The 19,272-nt window shown below is 37.3% G+C and overlaps 1 protein-coding gene and 1 long non-coding RNA gene across 2 annotated transcripts in view; one reads left to right on the forward strand and one right to left on the reverse strand.

Moving 5' to 3' along the window:
• Positions 1–2,319: 2,319 nt before the first annotated feature.
• LOC134626118 (uncharacterized) lies at positions 2,320–4,474 on the reverse strand. Its single transcript, XR_010093797.1, has 3 exons — positions 4,151–4,474; positions 3,667–3,725; positions 2,320–2,709 (listed from the first exon to the last, which is right to left on the reverse strand). It is a non-coding gene; the product is annotated as an uncharacterized LOC134626118 (long non-coding RNA).
• Positions 4,475–12,779: 8,305 nt separating this feature from the next.
• The window catches only part of LOC134626108 (Ig heavy chain Mem5-like), an 83,687-nt gene continuing 77,194 nt past the window's right edge, over positions 12,780–19,272 (forward strand). Inside the window, exons 1-2 of the mRNA XM_065470558.1 lie at positions 12,780–12,828; positions 12,917–13,212. Coding sequence (XP_065326630.1) covers positions 12,780–12,828; positions 12,917–13,212 — 345 coding nt within the window. The remainder of the gene's footprint in view (positions 12,829–12,916; positions 13,213–19,272) is intronic.

Below are 19,272 nucleotides of genomic sequence, written 5' to 3' on the forward strand. Positions count from 1 at the left end.
TTTCAGTGTCCAGTTATTTTTTACTGCTGTTTGAATTCTCTGTATGTTTGACCCTGTAGACTGTTTGATGGACTGCTTGTCTTCCTGTTTGTAACCACTGCCTGTTTTTGACTAAAGATTTGGACTTCTGACTTTAACACAGCCTCTGCGTGTCCTCCCTTTGTTTCCTCTTCCTCTGTGAATGTGTTGCATGTGTCACAGATTCATTTTATTAACAGCTTTCCCACAGTGAGTTGCATCAGCATTCATTCATAGCACATTTCAGAAGGATTCAGATTAATACAGTGATCTTATAGTCAGAATTATCCTGACAGACTGCCACTGTAAATTATCTTTCATCAGGTCAATTTTAAAGCTCAGTATTTCAAAGCAGGCGTTATGAAGAATCATATTGGCATTAGGACTGTAACAATATGTACTAACAAAGTCAAAGTTTTTTAATTATGCTAGAATATTGGAAGACAATCAACTTTTAGTGTTTTCTGCATATTAATTATACTGAAATAGAGATGGTGACCCTAACTGTACAGAAGCACACTAAACAACTGACAATCTAACAAACATTATTGGCCTGAGCCGTCATGCACAGTGAGTCTGATCCTGTGCTGTGAGAGTATGACAAGCATGTTTCTGGTCAGTTTGGAAGAAATGATATCACAATGTTGATCTTTTTTTCAATATTCCTTCTCTTTTACAACATAAACTGTGATCAAAGCTACTTATGTTCACAGCATGTAATAATACTGACAGTCCAGTGCATTGTGGTCTGTTGAGCTAGGGTTAGGGTTAGCAATTCAGACATATGTCTGACATATTACTCTTGCTGGATATAACAAACATCTAGGAATTCATATTATAATTTGATTTTCATGAAATATTCATATTCAGTATCAGTCATTTTATATTTTAACCACGTATCCACCCAGGCTCATGGTGGGGCAGGGCTCTGTCCTGGGATGCTTGAGTGAAAGGTAATGTACACCCTGACCAGGTATCCAGTCTGTCAGAGTTGTTTTCAATATTTGGTTCTAAAATATGAGTGAAAACAAAAATCCAACTAGGATTCTTGCATATCATGAATGAAGTCTGTCTTTGACTGTATTGTCCAGCTGATCCATCAAACCCCCAGCAGGTGAACCTTATTCATGACATAACACAGTAACAATGTAAAAAATTAAACAGCAACAGTCTAAATGTAAAGTGCATTCTAAACTCCTCTTCAATAAATTATTTGGATGTGCAGTGAGTCATTCAGGACTGTAAAACGTGAACTACAGAACCCAGAGTCTTCATCATTAAATCTGTGGTTGCTTCATTTTTCTATCCTATATCAGATACTTTAAAGGTTTTAGTAAAGCTGCATTCTCATGGTGAGGCAAAGTGCTTTATGTGCGTGCGTGTCATGAACGGCTATAAAAGCCCTTTAATTACAGAACAAAGCGGGGTTTGAGTTTGAGTTACGGCAGACTGTCGCTACTTCTAAACGGAACGCAGCCTTCCTACGGCGGACAGCTAATAACAGGAATCGGACGCGCGGCCCAGCCTAGTCCACAGCAACCACCATAGCAACCGCCTAGCATAACTTTAAAAACATATTCTGTCTTCATAACTATCAAAAACGTGAAATGATTTGTAAAGCATGAAAGCGTTACAGCTGCAGAGAGCTATGGCGGTATCTTTGGAAGCTGTTTGCATAGCTAATAATATACGATGTAACCATGGAGACAGTCAGTCACGTGAGCTAGCGGTGCATGTTTACTACAGTGATTAAGGTGATTGTGTGCACAGCGTCCACACACTGCAGAGGGTAAAGACATTACTTCAGTATTGTTTTATATTTATATATATTTGCCTTCTGTTGACCATCACCTCAGGTTCACCATTACAGTTTCAGCATACAGATGCACACTGTCTAAATATGAACACATTCAAAAAAATCATGTCTCAGAAATAAGCACAGCTGTTCATGTTTGTCATTATAGTTTTATTTGTAAGAAAATTGTGAACTTCAAATTGTTTATCAAGTCAAAGAACATTTGACAAGTCTGAGTCATTCCTTTGCCCTATGAGAGCTGGAATAAATATATATCCTGACAGTTACAGTTGAAACAGTAGAGACAGGTAGAAATGGGATCAGATTAATCTTTGCTTAGTCAGACACGTCCTGTGTTGGCCTTAACCCAAATTTTCCTCGGGGTCAACCTTCAATAAAGTTTTATTGAATTGAATCATATTAAATAACAAACAATAGCACGATCCGTGTGATTTTGCATCCATTTCCAAATTGTAGTCAAGCAGCCCAGTCTCATAAATGGGTAACAGAAATGTCTCTAATGTAGACGTGTACAGTGTAGTGTAAGCATTAAAAGATCATAAAGGAAACACTACTATTTATGTGAAACTAATTGTAATAAAAAATGAACAGGTGCTTTACAGATTTAAAAGAAAGAATCTGAAAACAACACTTTTTTGGTCTAAGTGGTCAAAGTAGAAAACAGAACTGATGTTCAAGAACAAACCGTAGCTGCACTGATATTACACATCTCGATTGTTGTGGTGAACAGACATGTTGCTTTTAAAACCACATGCAGTATGTGACCATGACTGTCCACTGAGACCATGAACGCCACGTCGCTGAAGTCTTCTTCTTCTTCTTTTTCTTCTTCTTGCCATCAAAATGGAAGCAGAAAGAGCACGAGCTGCTTTGATCTACTGAAAGGAAAAAGAACATATGAGCTGAAACCATTAAGATAGAAACAATCACTCAATGCAGTCTCTCAGGTAGCTTAGCCTGTTACAACTGTTGATACAAGCTCAGTACAGTTAACACAGTGTCAGGGAACTCCAGTGTGGGAACTAGTGGCTTTAGGTTTATAGTCATTTAACTTTCATCCATTCATTCATTTAATTCAGGAGGAAGAAATGTTAGGTTGAAGCAGGCTGGTTACATGCATTTGGTCCCATGCTGTCTTTAACCAAATGACTTGGTTCACTTTATGGCTGGGCTGTATGTGGGGTTATATCATGTTATTTGGGCAGGAGTACCTGTCCTCTGTTAGACTTAGAAAGTTTCTCCATAAGCAGAGCTTCTAAGTCTTATAGCTTTTAGCACATCTGTAGCTGTGCAGGCTGACAGGTTTTTGGTGGCTCTTTTTACCCCACACTGGTTGTGAGTGTGTAAATAGCCCCACTAGTTCTTTTGGGTTGCAGTTAACTTGGGAGAAAGGGGTGGGTCTGCCAGGACTAGATGAATAAAAATGATCTGGGATACATAAATTTCATAATGCATGCATATATCTCTATCAATTAAGCCTGGCCTGAGGGCTGCCATTTTTACATTCAGTTATTTCTCTTAGAAATGCTGGATCTAAATAATGAATGTGTTACAGTCAAACTGACACTGGTCAGTGTAAATGGCTCATTGGGACATAGAAACCTTTAAATTAAATCCCATCACCTGATATCGAGTGTCAAACAACATCAAAGCTGTAAAAGCTGTTTACAGTCAGAATTTATAAAAACTATGATTGTAAATAAATTCAAACAAGTGAGCTTTTCTCTTTGTGCTGAATATCAACACTGTGACTTCTTAGACTGTAAGCTTCACATCAGCACAGTTGTAGAAGCCGTCACTCCAAATGTCTTTTGATAACAAGAAAAAAATACCTTGTCAGTACACGGCCTGAAGTTCTTCTCCAAACATCTTCTGCCATCGGCTTTGTCTGCTGGTTTGAAGACAATACACCACAAAAAGATGATTTAGTCACTTTGTCTGCATCATGCAGCTCGAATGTGTTGTGCAACGATGTTAAATAGCCGTCGTTATCCCTCTGCTGTGTCAGTAGGATTGTACTGTACAGCATCTCATTGATATGCGAGGAATGCTTATGTAACACGATAACAGACATCTGGTCTTACATCATTAAAATATAACGGGCAGGAGATATTTAGATATTTTTATATTACATCTTATAGCTGACAGATATTACTAAATAGATATAATTTACTAAATGGTTGAAAACATGAAAAATATGTCCATAATCACAAATGACCATGAGAGCCAGTAGAATTAATTCAACTAGACACTCAAAAGACGTCCTTAAATGCTCTTTAAGTGGCAGAACAAACGAACAAACAGTTAATCGCTTACTTGAGATGAAATCTGCTCTGCTACTTTGAAAACAGCTTCTAACTAGTTCCTCCTTTAACAGGATGACTGCTCAGGGGTAAGGCCATCATGCAGTCCAGCAACCTTTATGGTTCTGCTTTGATTCACCAGGAACTATTAGGGAAACCTTTCAGCGCCTCCTGTGAAAGACACAGGGATAAACACAAACATTTATTAACATGTTCCACAGTCTTCCAGTTTGATTTTCTCATCCTGTGGACAACAACGTACAGAGATGCAGGTTTATTGTTAACTTTTGTAAGGTTTCTTTACTGAACATATCCAGCTGCAGCTCCACTGTGATCCTGAACTGGATAAGCACTTGAGAAAATGTGTCAATAAATGCACATACATCAGCTTACTATATTTATCCAAACAGACGGGACTTCACTGAGTTAGAGACTTTAACAGTCTCTTCTATGTAAGAATGTCTCGTGCTGATGGACCTGCAAACTTGACAACAAAGGTTTTTCAGACTACATGTAGCTGTCCTCTATGTCAGCTCACACATTTACATTCATGTCACACTTATTTCTGCTTTCCCATTTTTATCATTATTACTTACATTTTGATTGGATACCTTGAGTTTGTAAATGATCAGATTACATAATTGGAATACAATTCAATACAATTCATGTATCCAATTCAAGGTCGCGGGAGGATGAAGCCTATCCCAGCTGATACAGGACAAAGACAGGCTGCCAGTTATTGCAGGGCTAAGACAATACGTGTAACAGAAAATCCACTTAAATGTTTGATATTTCTAATAATAATCATAATTATGACTATTATTTGAAATATTATTTAAAGGTTTCTCTATAAATACATTTCAATTTTTTTTATAACCCCAAAAATTATAAACCTGAGCTGTTTCAGATTCTGACCTCTGACCTCAATGACCAGGCTGTGTCCTCACTGCAGCTCCCTCTTGGAAGTACGTCTGCTTCTTGTCTTCTCCCAGTGATGACCGCCTGCCCTTAATATCACGTGCTGTACCTGAGGAACAAAAAAGGACAAACACTTGCCTACATTTAAGAAGTACATTCATACAGAGGTAATTTATGGAAACACACTAGTTCACCCAGCTCCTGTGAAACATTTCTGTAAATCAACATCGTGGAGAATGAAATGAGTTCTTCAGGTGACTCAGCAGTCCCACACTGACAAATGAAACTTCTGGGGAAGAAGAATCTGGATTTTTTTGATTTCCAATCCAGTTAAACTATTAAGGATTAAGCAACAGTGATCATCTTTGCTCTTCTGAAATCTGTGTTAAACAACAACTAACATAAATTAGTAACAAAAATACAGCTGAGTAGAGGCTTTACAAACCACCAGCAGCCATAATGCTAAATTTTAATCTTCAAATGTTTCTGAGCCGTCTTCAACCTGTTTTTAACACAGAGAAGTCCCACAGTCAATGCAGCCTGACTCAATCCTAAATGTTCAGCACACACAGAGGTACAGTTTAAAGTTTAGTGTTAACCTGAATCACTGATCATTTACAGTATTACAAAGTCTGTCAGTCTTTGCATGATTTTCCACCTCACTGTAAGTTTCTAGCTGACTCTCAGGTGTGACAGGTGTGCCAGCAGGAAAGAGTCATAATAACCTGCATCCTGAGGTTTGTCATGCAGGATTAAAGGAGCCAGGCTTTGTTCACACAGCTAGGATTGTATTTTACACTGACCCTGGGTCAGTATAAGTATCATACAGTTTAAACGAAGCACTGAAACTTGCACATATTCATTACAGATGCATTGAAGCTAATCTGGATATTTACTGTCAATCTGTGGCTGCAATTAATCACTTTACTGGAAACTTTATTAACTAGTAACTTCATCAGTCATGTCAGAAGCTAATATTTCTGTGCTAACATCGTTTAAACAGTAACAGCTTTACTACAATATAAGCTAACGTTTACACCGTAGCTTTAAGCTAGCACCATAAAGACGGTAAAACACGTAATAATATCTACAAATGCATCTTAAAGCTGTTATATTAGCACTCGCTGTATTACTAACATAACCAAATTAACATTATTGACACTCGCTGACTTTTAATAGTCATTCTATAAATGCTGTCCGTTTAAATGGTCTTACCTGTAAACACTGCTGCATCCACCGGATTCCAGCCAGAGTGGATTCTGGAGTCTTCCACGCTCCTGTCACTGATCCTCCATCTGGATGGATGATAACAACCTTCTGAACAATCTAGCAGGTGGATGGCCCATATCTATGGGACTGATTTCTGCTAATAACGCCCATTGTATGGACTGATAACAGGCGAAGCGGGTGAATAAAGTCACCCGGTCGCTAGCTGTGCCATTACCCAGCATGCACCTCTCCCTCCATAAATGCAATAAACGATACAAAAGTAATGGCCTATAATAAATTTATCTGCTGTATCTGCTGTTTCTCAGGTAGTTGTGTTCAGTACACGTCACTACAATGTGATTTCGGAAATGTATAAATATACGAACAACAGGCTCTTCCGCGGAAATCTCTTGTCGTCAATAAACAACGATTAGGGATCAGTATAGTATTCAATAGGAGGACCCTGCACGTCAATTCTCGACGCCAGGGGGGTACCCTGCGCGTCGATAAGTGAAGCAGAGGGAGCCTGACCATGCGTCACACATTTGACGAGTTGGGAGTGAGAACGTGTTGACGTCACATATCTTCACGAAGATCGAGAGTTTTAAGACTTTTGATGACACATTTCGACCCGAGGCTCATTGTGTGGAGTTGACTGACGGAAGGCGGAGCAGAGGAGCTGCAAAGCGGCGAGGAGATGCTGAGATAAGTATGATCGACAGTAAAGGACGCAGCCACAAGGTAACATTGAAACAAGCACTCTACATTCCATCGTTCCCACAGGACATTTTGTCAGTAAAAGCAGCTACTAGTAACGGAGCCACTGTGGTTTTCAAACACGGGGACAGTTTTCTTAAACATGTTGATGGAACAAAATTCCCTATATATGAACACGAGAGACTGTTCTTTATAAACACTGTGCAAGAGTTTGAAGATAAATGTAATGGATGTTTTGATATGCAAACGTGGCATGAAATTCTAGGACACTGTAATTATGAGGATGTTCAAAATCTGCAAAATGTCGTTGATGGAATGGAAATTAAGGGTAAAATCAACAAAAATATGCAATGTGAAGCCTGTATACAAGGGAAGTTTACTCAAACTAGGAACCGAGAACCAGATGAAAAGGCCAGGGCAGCATTAGAGTTGGTACATACGGATTTAGCTGGTCCGATTACGCCAAACTCTAAGGAAGGGTTTAAGTTTGTTTTGTCGTTAGTTGATGATTATTCAGGTGCAACATTTGTATATAATCTGAAACACAAAAGTGATACAACTCAAGCAACTGAAAGATTTATTGCAAATGTGGCGTCATATGGGAAAATCAAGTGCATTCGTTCTGATAATGGAACTGAATTTACAAGCAGACAGTTCAGAGATTTATTAAGTAGACACGGCATTAGGCAGGAAACTTCGGCGCCATATTCGCCTCATCAAAACGGAACAGCAGAGAGGAACTGGCGTACACTTTTTGACATGGCGAGATGCATGTTAGTTGAGAGCGAATTGCCAAAGTCTTTATGGCCATATGCAGTACAAACCGCGGGAGTGATTAGGAACGGATGTTTTAACAAACGCACAGGTCAGACAGCGTATAAGATGTTAACTGGAAAAAGACCTGATCTTTCTAGAATGAAAAAATTCGGATCATTGTGCTATGCTTATAAACAAAATAGGGGAAAGCTGGATCCAAGATGCGACAAAGGTGTTTTCTTGGGATATGACAAAAATAGTCCAGCATATTTGATCTATTTCCCAAAAACCGGGAAGGTTGAAAAGCACAGATTGATAAAAATACTAAATCCCGTGACAATGGATCAACAAACACAGAGTGATCAGATGTATGAAGATGAGGTTTATGAATCCAGAAAAGATGGTGAACCCAAACAGACGAAGGATGAGGACACTCCAGATGGTAGTGAAAGCAGTCAAACTGAGTCCGAGGTTAAAACTGAGGATAAAGTAGATGCTGGAGCTACACGTTATCCATCCAGAATCAGAAAGAGACCTGATTATTTGAGTGATTATATCACGGATGTGAAAGAGTGTGAAAATGAACAGATGCAAACCAGTGTTGATTATTGCTACAGATTGTTGTGTGAAATACCCACATCATTTAGCGAAGCTATTGTGTCAAGTGAGTCAAAAGAATGGGAAAAAGCGATGAATGAAGAAATTCAATCCCTTAAGGAGAATGACACATTTACTTTAACCACCTTACCAGAGGGTAAGAAAGCAGTGGGGGGTAAATGGGTTTATGCCGTTAAAAAGAACTCAGACGGATCAGACAGATATAAAGCTCGATTTGTGGCTAAAGGTTTTAGTCAAACAAAAGGAGTTGATTATGAGGAGACTTTTTCACCGACTGCTAATTTATCGAGTGTGAGAGTTTTGATGCAGAAAGTGGTTCAGGATGATATGTTGGTTCACCAGATGGATGTAAAAACCGCCTATCTACACGCACCAATAAATGAAGAAATATATATACAACAACCAGAAGGTTTTGAGAAAGAATCAAGTGAGACTAATAAACTGGTGTACAGACTAAAGAAATCACTTTATGGGCTGAAGCAATCGGGTCGTAACTGGAACCAAACCTTACATGACTATTTAAGCAGTTGTGGCTTTAGACAAAATATTGCTGATCATTGTGTGTATTCAAAAGAAACTGAAAGTGAAAAAGTAATCATCATAGTGTGGGTGGATGATTTACTCATTGCAGCTAACAATGAAAATGTGCTTTCAGGCGTGAAAGAAATGCTCTCTTCTAAATTCCAAATGAAAGATCTGGGGAAACTTAACCATTTTCTAGGAATAGATTTTCTTCAAGAAAAAGAATGTGTCAAAATGTCACAGAAAATATATATTGAGAACATTTTAAAAAGATTTAACATGCAAAACTGTAAGCCAAGGTTAACACCCTGTGAACAGAAATGGACTCATTCTGATAAATTCGAGACATTACCAGATGTGAGGAGATATCGTGAAGCGGTAGGATGTTTTATTTATCTGAGCTATTGTACGCGACCTGATTTAAGCTATGTTGTCAGCAAACTGTCACAACACTTCAATGCGCCAACTGTTGATGATTGGACAGCAGTGAAACATGTTCTGAGGTATCTAAAAGGTAGTCAAGGAAAAGAACTGTGTTTTAGGAAATGTTCAAGTGGAAAACTAGGTCTACAAGCATACAGTGATGCAGACTGGGCATCCGATGTTTCTGATAGACGCAGTATGACAGGTTATTGTGTAAGCCTAAATGAAAATGGTCCTTTGATATCATGGAAAACCAAAAAGCAGACAACTACAGCACTATCAACTTGTGAAGCCGAATACATGGCATTAGCAGCAACAATTCAGGAATGTATGTATTTGACTTATTTGATTCAAGATCTTGATGAGTTTGAGTATGAAATACCTATGATATTGGAGGACAATCAGGGAACAATCGCTTTGTCAAAAAATCCAGTGAACAGACAAAGATGTAAACACATTGATGTGAAATATCATTTTATAAGGTCAGCTGTACATGAAAGGAAAGTGCTCATTGATTACTGTCCAACTGAGTCAATGGTAGACGAAACCAGTTTCAAAGTCTAAGTTAGACAAATTCTCTGTATTTGTGTTTGGAATGTAAGATGTTTTTCCGGAGGACTGTTTTTCCCCAACCTGTGTACAAGTGGGGGTGTTGGATTGTGTGTCCACAGGTGTTTGTACTTTGCGTCACAATAAAATGACGGTAAAAGGCTCCGCCCACTTCCTATCCATGTCTCACCATGCAACGACTTTGTGAATGGACTGGAGAAGTGTAGTGGAAGAGTCCTCCGTCAGAAATAAGATATGTGTGTTGACTTTTTATTCTCCCTCAAAAGTATTATGCCATAACACTGCACAGAGCAGCTCTGCTAACACATACAATTTTCAAATTCAATTTTTCTAATATTTCATTAATTTATTGCTTCAATCTATCATCATAATGTGGTTGAACTTTGTCTATTAGATAGTCTCTTCCAATGCGATTAATGATGAGAAAGTAAAAGAAATGTACATGTGTAGATTCATTCCAGATGGTTCTCATGTTTCCTGACATTTCCAGACACATAACATAGAGACATGTTGGGTGGCCAAAAGCATAACGTACTGACAATTTGTCACATGGCGTAATTTGTTACACTTTGAGATGAGAACTTGTAAAACTATAGAGCTAACTTTGTGTGCAAGTCCAAAATATTTGGACAGAGAAAATGTTTTTTTCCAATTTTGGTTCTGTACATTAGCATAATCAATCTTAAATGAAACAACTCAGATGCAGTTGAAGTGCAGACTTTCAGCTTTAATTCAGACGGCTGAACAAAAAGATTGCATAAAACTGTGAGGAACTAAAGCATTTTGTAACACAATCCCTTTATTTCAGGGGCTCAAAAGTAATCGGGCAAATAAAATTACTGCAAATAAAATGTTCATTTCTAAAACTGGGTTAAAAACACTTTGCTGGCAGTGACAGCCTTAAGTCTGTGGCTCATGGACATCAGCAGATGCTGGCTTTCAGTTGCTGTTTGTTTGTGTGCCTTTCTGTCCAAAAGCGTACTCTTCAACAAGTGAAATGCATCCTCCCATCCATGCCATCACACTGCTTCCACAGTGGGGTTTTTTTTTTGTTGTTGTTTTTTTTTTGGCCTGTCCCGTTTGGCTCTTTTGCCATCAGAATTATTGTCTAAAGGTGAAGAAAGATGCCCAACGGATTTACTTTACCAAGTGGACCATCCCAGCCTTACCGTAATGGTCTATTTGATTCACCTTTTATTGTTTATTTTATTTTATTTTCACTTGCTGAATACAGGACAGACTTGACTGGGGAAAAGAAAGGGGAGAAAGAAAGAGGGAAAGAAAAACAGCGGGGAAGAGGGACGGGGATAAAGGGCAAAAAACAAAAACCAACAAAATAAGCAGACAAAAAATACATATATCAATCACCTTCCACAGTGTTTTACAGATAATGTGTTATGCTTTGGCTCATGAACTGCTCCATGTCTTCTCCATACTTTTTTCTTACCATGATTCTGGTAGAGGTTGATCTTGGTTTCATCCAATCAAAAAATATTTTCCAGAACTGTGTTGGCCTTTTTAGATGTTTTTTTTTTTTATCAAAGTCTTATCTAGCCTTTCTGTTCTTGGGGCTCATGAGTGGTTTGCACCTTGCAGTGAACCCTCTGTACTTGCTTTCATGCAGTCTTGTCTTCATGGTAGACTTGGATATCAAATCGCATACCACCTGGACAGTGTTGTTCACTTGGTTGACTGTTTTAAAGAGGTTTCTTTTCACCATGGAAATAATTTTGTGATCATTCACTACTCTTGTCTTCTGTTGATATCCAGATCTTTTTGTGTTTCTCTGCTTTCTTTCTTTCTCAGAATATACCAAACTGTAGATTTTCCCACTCCTGATATTGTAATAATTTCTCAGATGTTTTTTTGTTTGTGTTTTCTGTTTCCACAGTTTAAGAATGGCCTGTATCACCTGCATAGAGCTTCTTTGACTGCATTTTGCCCTTCACAGCACCACACCTCAGATCAGCTCCAGGACTTTTATCTGCTTAATTAGTAATGACATAACAAAGAAACTGTCCACACCTGACCATAAAATAGCCTTTGAGTCAAATTACTTTTGGTCCCTTTATTTATTTTTATTTTTTCTTTCCCTGTCCTGTCTGGCAGTGTAGCAATGAGAATTGTTGTCTGAAGGCCAAAAAATGCTCAAGGTATAAGGAGAAGGGTCTTGCTATCTGCCTAACCTCTCAAGGTGCCTGGGAGCTCCAGTCTACATCCAACTTACTCACAATACCTAACTGTGTGTGGAATAAAGTATGAAACACATATGATGCTAACCTTCAAATTAACTAAGTCACACAAAAAGTGATATTGATATTACTAAAACATACTTAAACACACTGTTTAAGTTTTTAAGTGTTTTATAAAAAGTAGGTCTTTTAATTATTAATTAAGTTAATTACCCGATAAAATGAATTGTATTGCTTAAAAAGATATGTCTTCATTGAAGTCATTGTCTGGACATAAATAATCAAAACACTACACATGGAGATTGAACAGTAAAATAATGTGGAACACTAGAGGGCATACAATGACAAGTTTCTCACATCTGCCAGTATGCAGAGAAACAATGAAACATGTTTTCAACAGGTATATTGGCACTGACTGTGTGATTTGTTTTGTTTGTCTCACTGCATGAGACTGTATGAAAAGACTGAAGAAGCTGGTGTTTATACTGCCTGAAACTTTTTGGTAAAAAAAAAAAACCAGTACACCAGTAACAAAGCATCATTTGACCTTCTTATCTGTTTAATTTCATTAATGTGATAGCTTACATAACTTCAACTGCATTTCAGTTACACGAACAGGCAAATTCAAACTGAAGTAAAATCTCCACCCACTCTGCCTACACAGCATAAATATCTCTCATTCACGTCACCATTTACAGTTGAAGTCTCAACCAGGTTATGACCATGGCCATTTTACAGAGTCTGCTCCTTTTGACTTTTATTTCAGGTGAGTGAAGTCTGTATCAATATAGGAAAAGAATATTATTATAATTTGAATGTCAGCTCCTTCCCTCTAAACTCTTTATCTCTTTTAGGTGCTCGCTGTCAGTCTCTCACCTCATCAGAGGCAGTGGTCAGCAGACCAGGACAATCAGTCACTCTGTCCTGTAGAGTTCAAGGACTCTCTTTGACTTATTTACACTGGATTCGTCAAAAACCTGGGAAAGGACTGGAGTGGATCGGACGCATTGATAGCGGGACCGGCACAATATTTGCCCAAAGTCTCCAAGGCCAGTTTTCCATCACCAAAGACACTTCCCAAAATCGTGTGAATTTAGTGGTGAACAGCCTCAAACAAGAAGACTCTGCAGTTTATTACTGTGCAAAAGAGCCACAGTGAAATAAGAGACTAAAAGGCCATGCAAAAACTGTGTGTGTGAGAAGCACTGAACCATGTCAAGCTTAGAAGATAAATAGTGACAAACAAAAACTGTACATGAAAAATAACTATCTGAAAATGTTTTAAATTTAAGTTCCTAGATATTAAATTAACACTTAAAAAATAAAAACTGCAGCATTGTTTTGAAAAATAAGTTATGTTTTACCTATTGTCAGTCCTCGTAAATATAAATAAATTGATAATTTATAAAAAAAAAATATGAAATAAACATCTAACTAAATTGGCAGTAGCAAATAGTAAACAGCTGTAAAAGCCAAAGGCAGGTATACTGTTCACTCATTACAGTTTACCAGTCAATCACAGGAATAACACAGAAAGACAGACAATTATGTGTAATTCTGAATGGCCAGTTTAGAATTACACATTAATGTAACTCATTCATGTCTTTAGGGTGCAGAAATAACACATGTAGGCATGAGGGCAACACATAAACTCTGCAGAGAAAGGCCCCAGTCAGCCAGCTGGTTAGAAACCAGGACTTCTTTTTTGGCACAGCATCAACAGGTTCTTGAAACCTGAACTTAGACTAATACTGAATATAGAGATACTACTAAAACCTTATTATTAAAAAATTATCAGTATATTAAAGAGTCATTTATCATTACAATTTAAATATGGAAATATCTGCATGATATCTATAAGTATTACTCAGCTCTTATCAAATGATTCAATATTTTAGAGTAATGTGAGGCTCTGCTAAACTGTGTTGGACAGTATTCATTATTGACTCTTCCAATCTAGTTTGATTTTAATAAGTTATATACTTAGACTCAGAAGCCATATAATGGATCCACACAGCTCAATTTAAAGACCCCAGTTGAATTGAATATTATGATAATAAATCTCTTAATTATTATTTTTGTTTAGAATCAATATAAACAAACTAATAGCAAGCAGTACTAATTCATTTAGTTGATAAGCTTCTATACTGCTTTATTGTTTATTTTCTGACTGTGAGGAGGAGTCTCTGCAAATATTGATCTGGCTGTCTTTATGTAGTGGCAAAGTGAAGATAAACCAAATCCAGACAGACAAGAACTTTCCAGTATCACTATTATATCATGTATAATACTTATCAAGCTTCAGTGATTCCTGGTAAACACAGTTCTGCATTCTTCTGTATTCATACTTAGGATATTTGGCTCGTTTACGATCATATTTTTCTCCCAGGTGTTTGCAATCAGACCAACTGACTTGTACATGTGCAGGAAAATAAGATGATGATGCTGATGTCAGCGAGATCTAACAGGCTGAATGAAAGAGGCTGGAATGAGTGGCTCACATTTCTGCTCTAGGTAGAAGCAAAAAATATTAGTCCGTATTTGTCCAGAATCACTTCACCTTTTCAGAGACAACAATGTAGATCAAGTGTATCTTCACATTAACAGGTTAAAGGCTGAAGACTCAGCAGTGTATTATTGTACTGAAATGCCACAGTGATCCAGGAAGCTACAGAGCTGTAGACAAAACACTGCAGATATTGCTGTAATACTAACTGATAGGAAATTCTGCAAAGCAACTGGTGGTTTTTAAAATCCCTCATTGCACATGTTCTCGCCCTTGTGTTTATCCTGCATACTGTAAGAAAAGAAAGAGGAAAAAAACATAGTCTGATCAACTCTCGCAAGAGACCAAAGTTTGATAACAAAGTTCTTGTTTCCTGACCCTTGATTGGCAAAAGAAAAGAAAATCAAATTAAAAATATCCATTAATTTGACAATTATTACTTTTTACTGTTTATTACTCAGATAATAATGTTTGTTCAATCCACTGATGCCCATATAAGTGTCCTTACACTCTTCTACAGGAAGCAATGGGTCAATAGAGTTTCTCATTGTGATAGCCAAGGAGCACGAAGAGCTGTATAAAACCCTGAGGAAAACCAAACCCTCATCCAATATCTGGATCCGAACAAATACATATTAAAATATTTTGGTTAGTTCACCAAGGATTTGCCAAAAGTTAATAATAAGACTGATATTTCAAGTTAATCAGATGTTTAGAGAGATTATTGTATAAATATATTTTAACGTAGATTTGTGAGACTGATTCAGTCTAATTAGGTGGGAGCATTAAAAAGGGCAAAAAATCAAGTTTTGAATGGATTATTTATTTTAACAATTTAAGGAGAAGCCAATGCAAAATAGTTTTCACAGTGTGAAAAGTATTTCTTGACTGATACCACTGTCCTGACACTTTTTGGTGAAATCTGAAGTTAATACTGTGATAACAGAATAAAAGCAGAGTGTCCTTTTAATGGGCACCTCTTTATCTGTGACATTTTATTAAAATGAAAATGAAAATACATATTGTAACACAATCACTACTAACAAACAACGAATAACTCACAAATTCAGAGAGGAGAAGGTTAATGGACATACAAACTCTTTCATTGACATCATCATCACAATAATAATTCACTTTCACTTTAAGGGACACAGTCTATATATGCCGTCATTTAAAGAAAATGGGTGTAACAATATGCAAATAAGGTTGTTGTTTTTGTTTTTTTGGGGGAGGGGGGTCTTTGTTTTAAAGGGAGTGTGTAGCTGTGTGTCAGTGAGAGGACACACAAGTGTACATCATTCAGGTGTGATAACAATGATGTTGTTAACGCTAATGCTGCTGCTGGACACTGTAAGGAGTTTTTAATGGATTCACCCTAATAAATATAATAGCAATGCTAAAAATTCAGATCAATAACAAAGATCGTTTTGATTTTTGTCTCCACAGGTGTGTACAGTATTGATCTCATCCAACCAGATTCAAGTATTGTGCAGCCTGGACAGACTTTAACCATCACCTGTCAGGTCTCTGGTTATTCTTTGACTGATAACAGCTATGCAACAGGATGGGTCAGGCAATGTGGAGGAAATCCAATGGATTGGATTTTTCAGCAGTGGGGTGGAGGAGATTTTTATAAAAATGATGCTTTAAAGAACAAGTTCAGCTACAGCAGAGACACTTCTGCAAGAACAGTGACAATAACAGGACAGAATCTGCAGACGGAAGACACAGCTGTTTATTACTGTGTGCGTCGCTCCACAGTGATGAAAACCACTAACAGACCTGGACAAATACTGAGTAAATGGGAATATAACAGTGATAAAAATGTGATCATTAGTAGTCTCTGTAATAAATTTTTCTCTGTGGGAGATAAAAAGTTTTCTTATTGTTTCTTTATTCTATTATTTATTGATATATTTTTAATAAAGACATTGTCTGTTTATGTGGTCTACACACCAAAGAGAAGACTCAGGGAAATCTGATTTGCATAAACTACCAGTCAAAAGTTTGGACACACCTTCTGATTTAATGATTTTTTCATTATTTTTACTACTTTCAAATATTTGAAGCAAGATATATGGAATTATGTAGCAAATAAAAAAATTGATAATAACTCTAAATATGTCTTATACCCTTGTAAGCCCTATTTGACAACTGTTGGAATTCATATAATATGGCAAGAACCAATCAGTACAGTCCCTCATTACTTCAAGAAATGCAGCTCAGTCATTCTGGAAAATTGCAAAAACTTTGAATGTGTCTGTGCAGTTTCAAAAACCAAAAGTATTACAATGAAACTGGCTCACATGTGGACCGCCCCAGGAAAGGAAGACCAAGAGTCACCTCTGTTGCTGGGGACAAATTCATCCAAGTCACAAGCCTCAGAAATTGCAAGTTAACAGCACCTCAGATTACAGCCCAGATAAACTCAGAACAACCCCAATCCAGAATGGAATCCCAGCAGTGATAATAATTAGGGCAGGATATAAGAATATCATTAGTACTTTTCACTAAAGCTGTTTCAGTGCTGTGGTTTACTCTGTAACTAGACTGGAATTTACTGAAGTTGTTGTTTCCATCAACAAGCTGAAGAAGCTGACGAGCAACAGCTTTCTCAAGGATTTTGGAAATAAAGGGGAGTTTGGAAATTGGCCTATAATTATTTAAAACAGAGGGATCTAAGGGGTTTTTTTCCAGTAGAGGAAAGATACTGGCTTTTTAAAGTAATCTGGAATGCACCGAGATGAATAGGAAGGATTGACCAAAGAGAGAAGCAGGGGGAGATGGCAGGGTGAGCCTCTTTAATGAATTTAGGAGGGATCTCTGTTGGGCAGGGTAAAGTGTAGATGTGTGAGACTACATCCAAAAGATCTGTTGAAGAAGTTAGTTTAAACTCAGAAAACAGAGCTGTTTGAGAGACTTGGGGTGGTTGAAGTTGTACAGATTTGAACTGTGACTTGATACTGTTGATCTTGTCAGTGAAGAAATCTAAAACCTTTTCACAGTCATTAGAAGCCAAGGGAGTGAACGCATGTTGAGGAGGATTAAGAAGTTTGCTGATGGTCAAGTAAAACTTTGGAATGTTTTTAATTGCTAATCAAACTAGCAAAATAAGATGTCACAAACCTTTAAATAACTAGTTTATTTGGTTTGTATGACATGCAATTATAATTTAAATAACAAAATGTTAAAAAAGCATTGAAGAATCCAGGTCTTTAGATAATCAGGGAAAAAAGTCATAGTATTACTTAATGCTTGTACTGTTCAATTTTGCTTCATTTTTACAAGTGTATTCTTGGAATCACGCACTGTATCATCAAGTCACTCATTTCAATCGACATTGAGTTGCTTACCAAACAAAGACTACAAGTATTATGCGCGTAATTTAATATTATATTTATAATTAGCAAAACCGCAGTCTCAGCAAGTAAGTCTAACCTCCTCCTGCAATTTAAATACATTTTAATACATTATTTATTTTGACGCTTTAAGGTGGAGCAAATGCAAATGTTGATCCATCCATCTTTATTTAATTCACAACAAAGCGCAGACGACTAAACCATACAGACAACAACAACAACTTTTCAATATGATTTCATCTACATGTATGATGCTTGTTCTGCTATCAGTGATACCTGGTAACCACCACAGTTTTGCACTCTTCTGTATTCATGCTTAGTTTTATTTTTTGGCTCAATTCTGATCATATTTATTTTCTTCTAGCTGTTTGTAGTCAGACTCTTACCGAGTCTGAACCAGTGGTAAAACGGCCTGGAGAATCTCACAAGCTGACCTGCACATATGCAGGAATATCAGATAGTTCTGATATGAGCTGGATCAGAGAAGCTGAAGGAAAAGGGCTGGAGTGGGTTGCCTACATTTCTGGTCCAAGTGGGAGCACCAAATATTATTCCACATCTGTCCAGAATCGCTTCACCATTTCCAGAGACAACAATGTGGATCAAGTGTATCTGCACATGAGCAGCTTGACAACTGAAGACTCAGCAGTATATTACTGTGCTCGAAAGCCACAGTGATACAGGAGGCCACAGAGCTGTACACAAAACACTGCAGATATTGTTGTGATACTAACTGGTAGGAAATTTTGCAAAGCAACTACTGGTTTTTAAAAATCCCTCATTGTAAATGTTTTTGCCCCTGTGTTTATACTACATACCAACTCTTGTAATGAGACCAAAGTTTGTTAATAAAGTTCTTGTTTCCTGAATAAACAACAACAACAAAAAACAGATTAATAAAACTATCAACAACCATAAGTTTCCCCCTTATTTTCTTGTTAGTTTTTGCTGTTTATTAATTATATAATAATATTTGATCAATCTACTGATGTGCATAGCGGTGTCCTTACACTCCACTTCAGGAAGCAATAGCGTAATAGGGTTTGGCATTGTTATAGCTGTCATTGTCCAGTTGAGCTTTTCTTCAACTAGGTTTTGTGAATACAGGTTGAGCAGAGTTTCTGTAACACAATTGTATCCATGTTAAATTTGGTGTGTTATAAAACTACAATGAAGTGCAGTTTAAAAGTTTTGAATGAATTATTTATTTTAACACTTTAAGGAGGAGTTAATGCAAATACTGTCCCAGCCAGCTTTACTTATTGAAAGGGAAAGTGAAGACAAACTAGACAGACAACAACTTTTCAGTATGACTGTAACCCAATGTATAATGCTCATTCTGGTA

The sequence above is a fragment of the Pelmatolapia mariae genome, linkage group LG4 (genome assembly GCF_036321145.2).
Source record: "Pelmatolapia mariae isolate MD_Pm_ZW linkage group LG4, Pm_UMD_F_2, whole genome shotgun sequence".
Taxonomy (NCBI): Eukaryota; Metazoa; Chordata; class Actinopteri; order Cichliformes; family Cichlidae; genus Pelmatolapia; species Pelmatolapia mariae.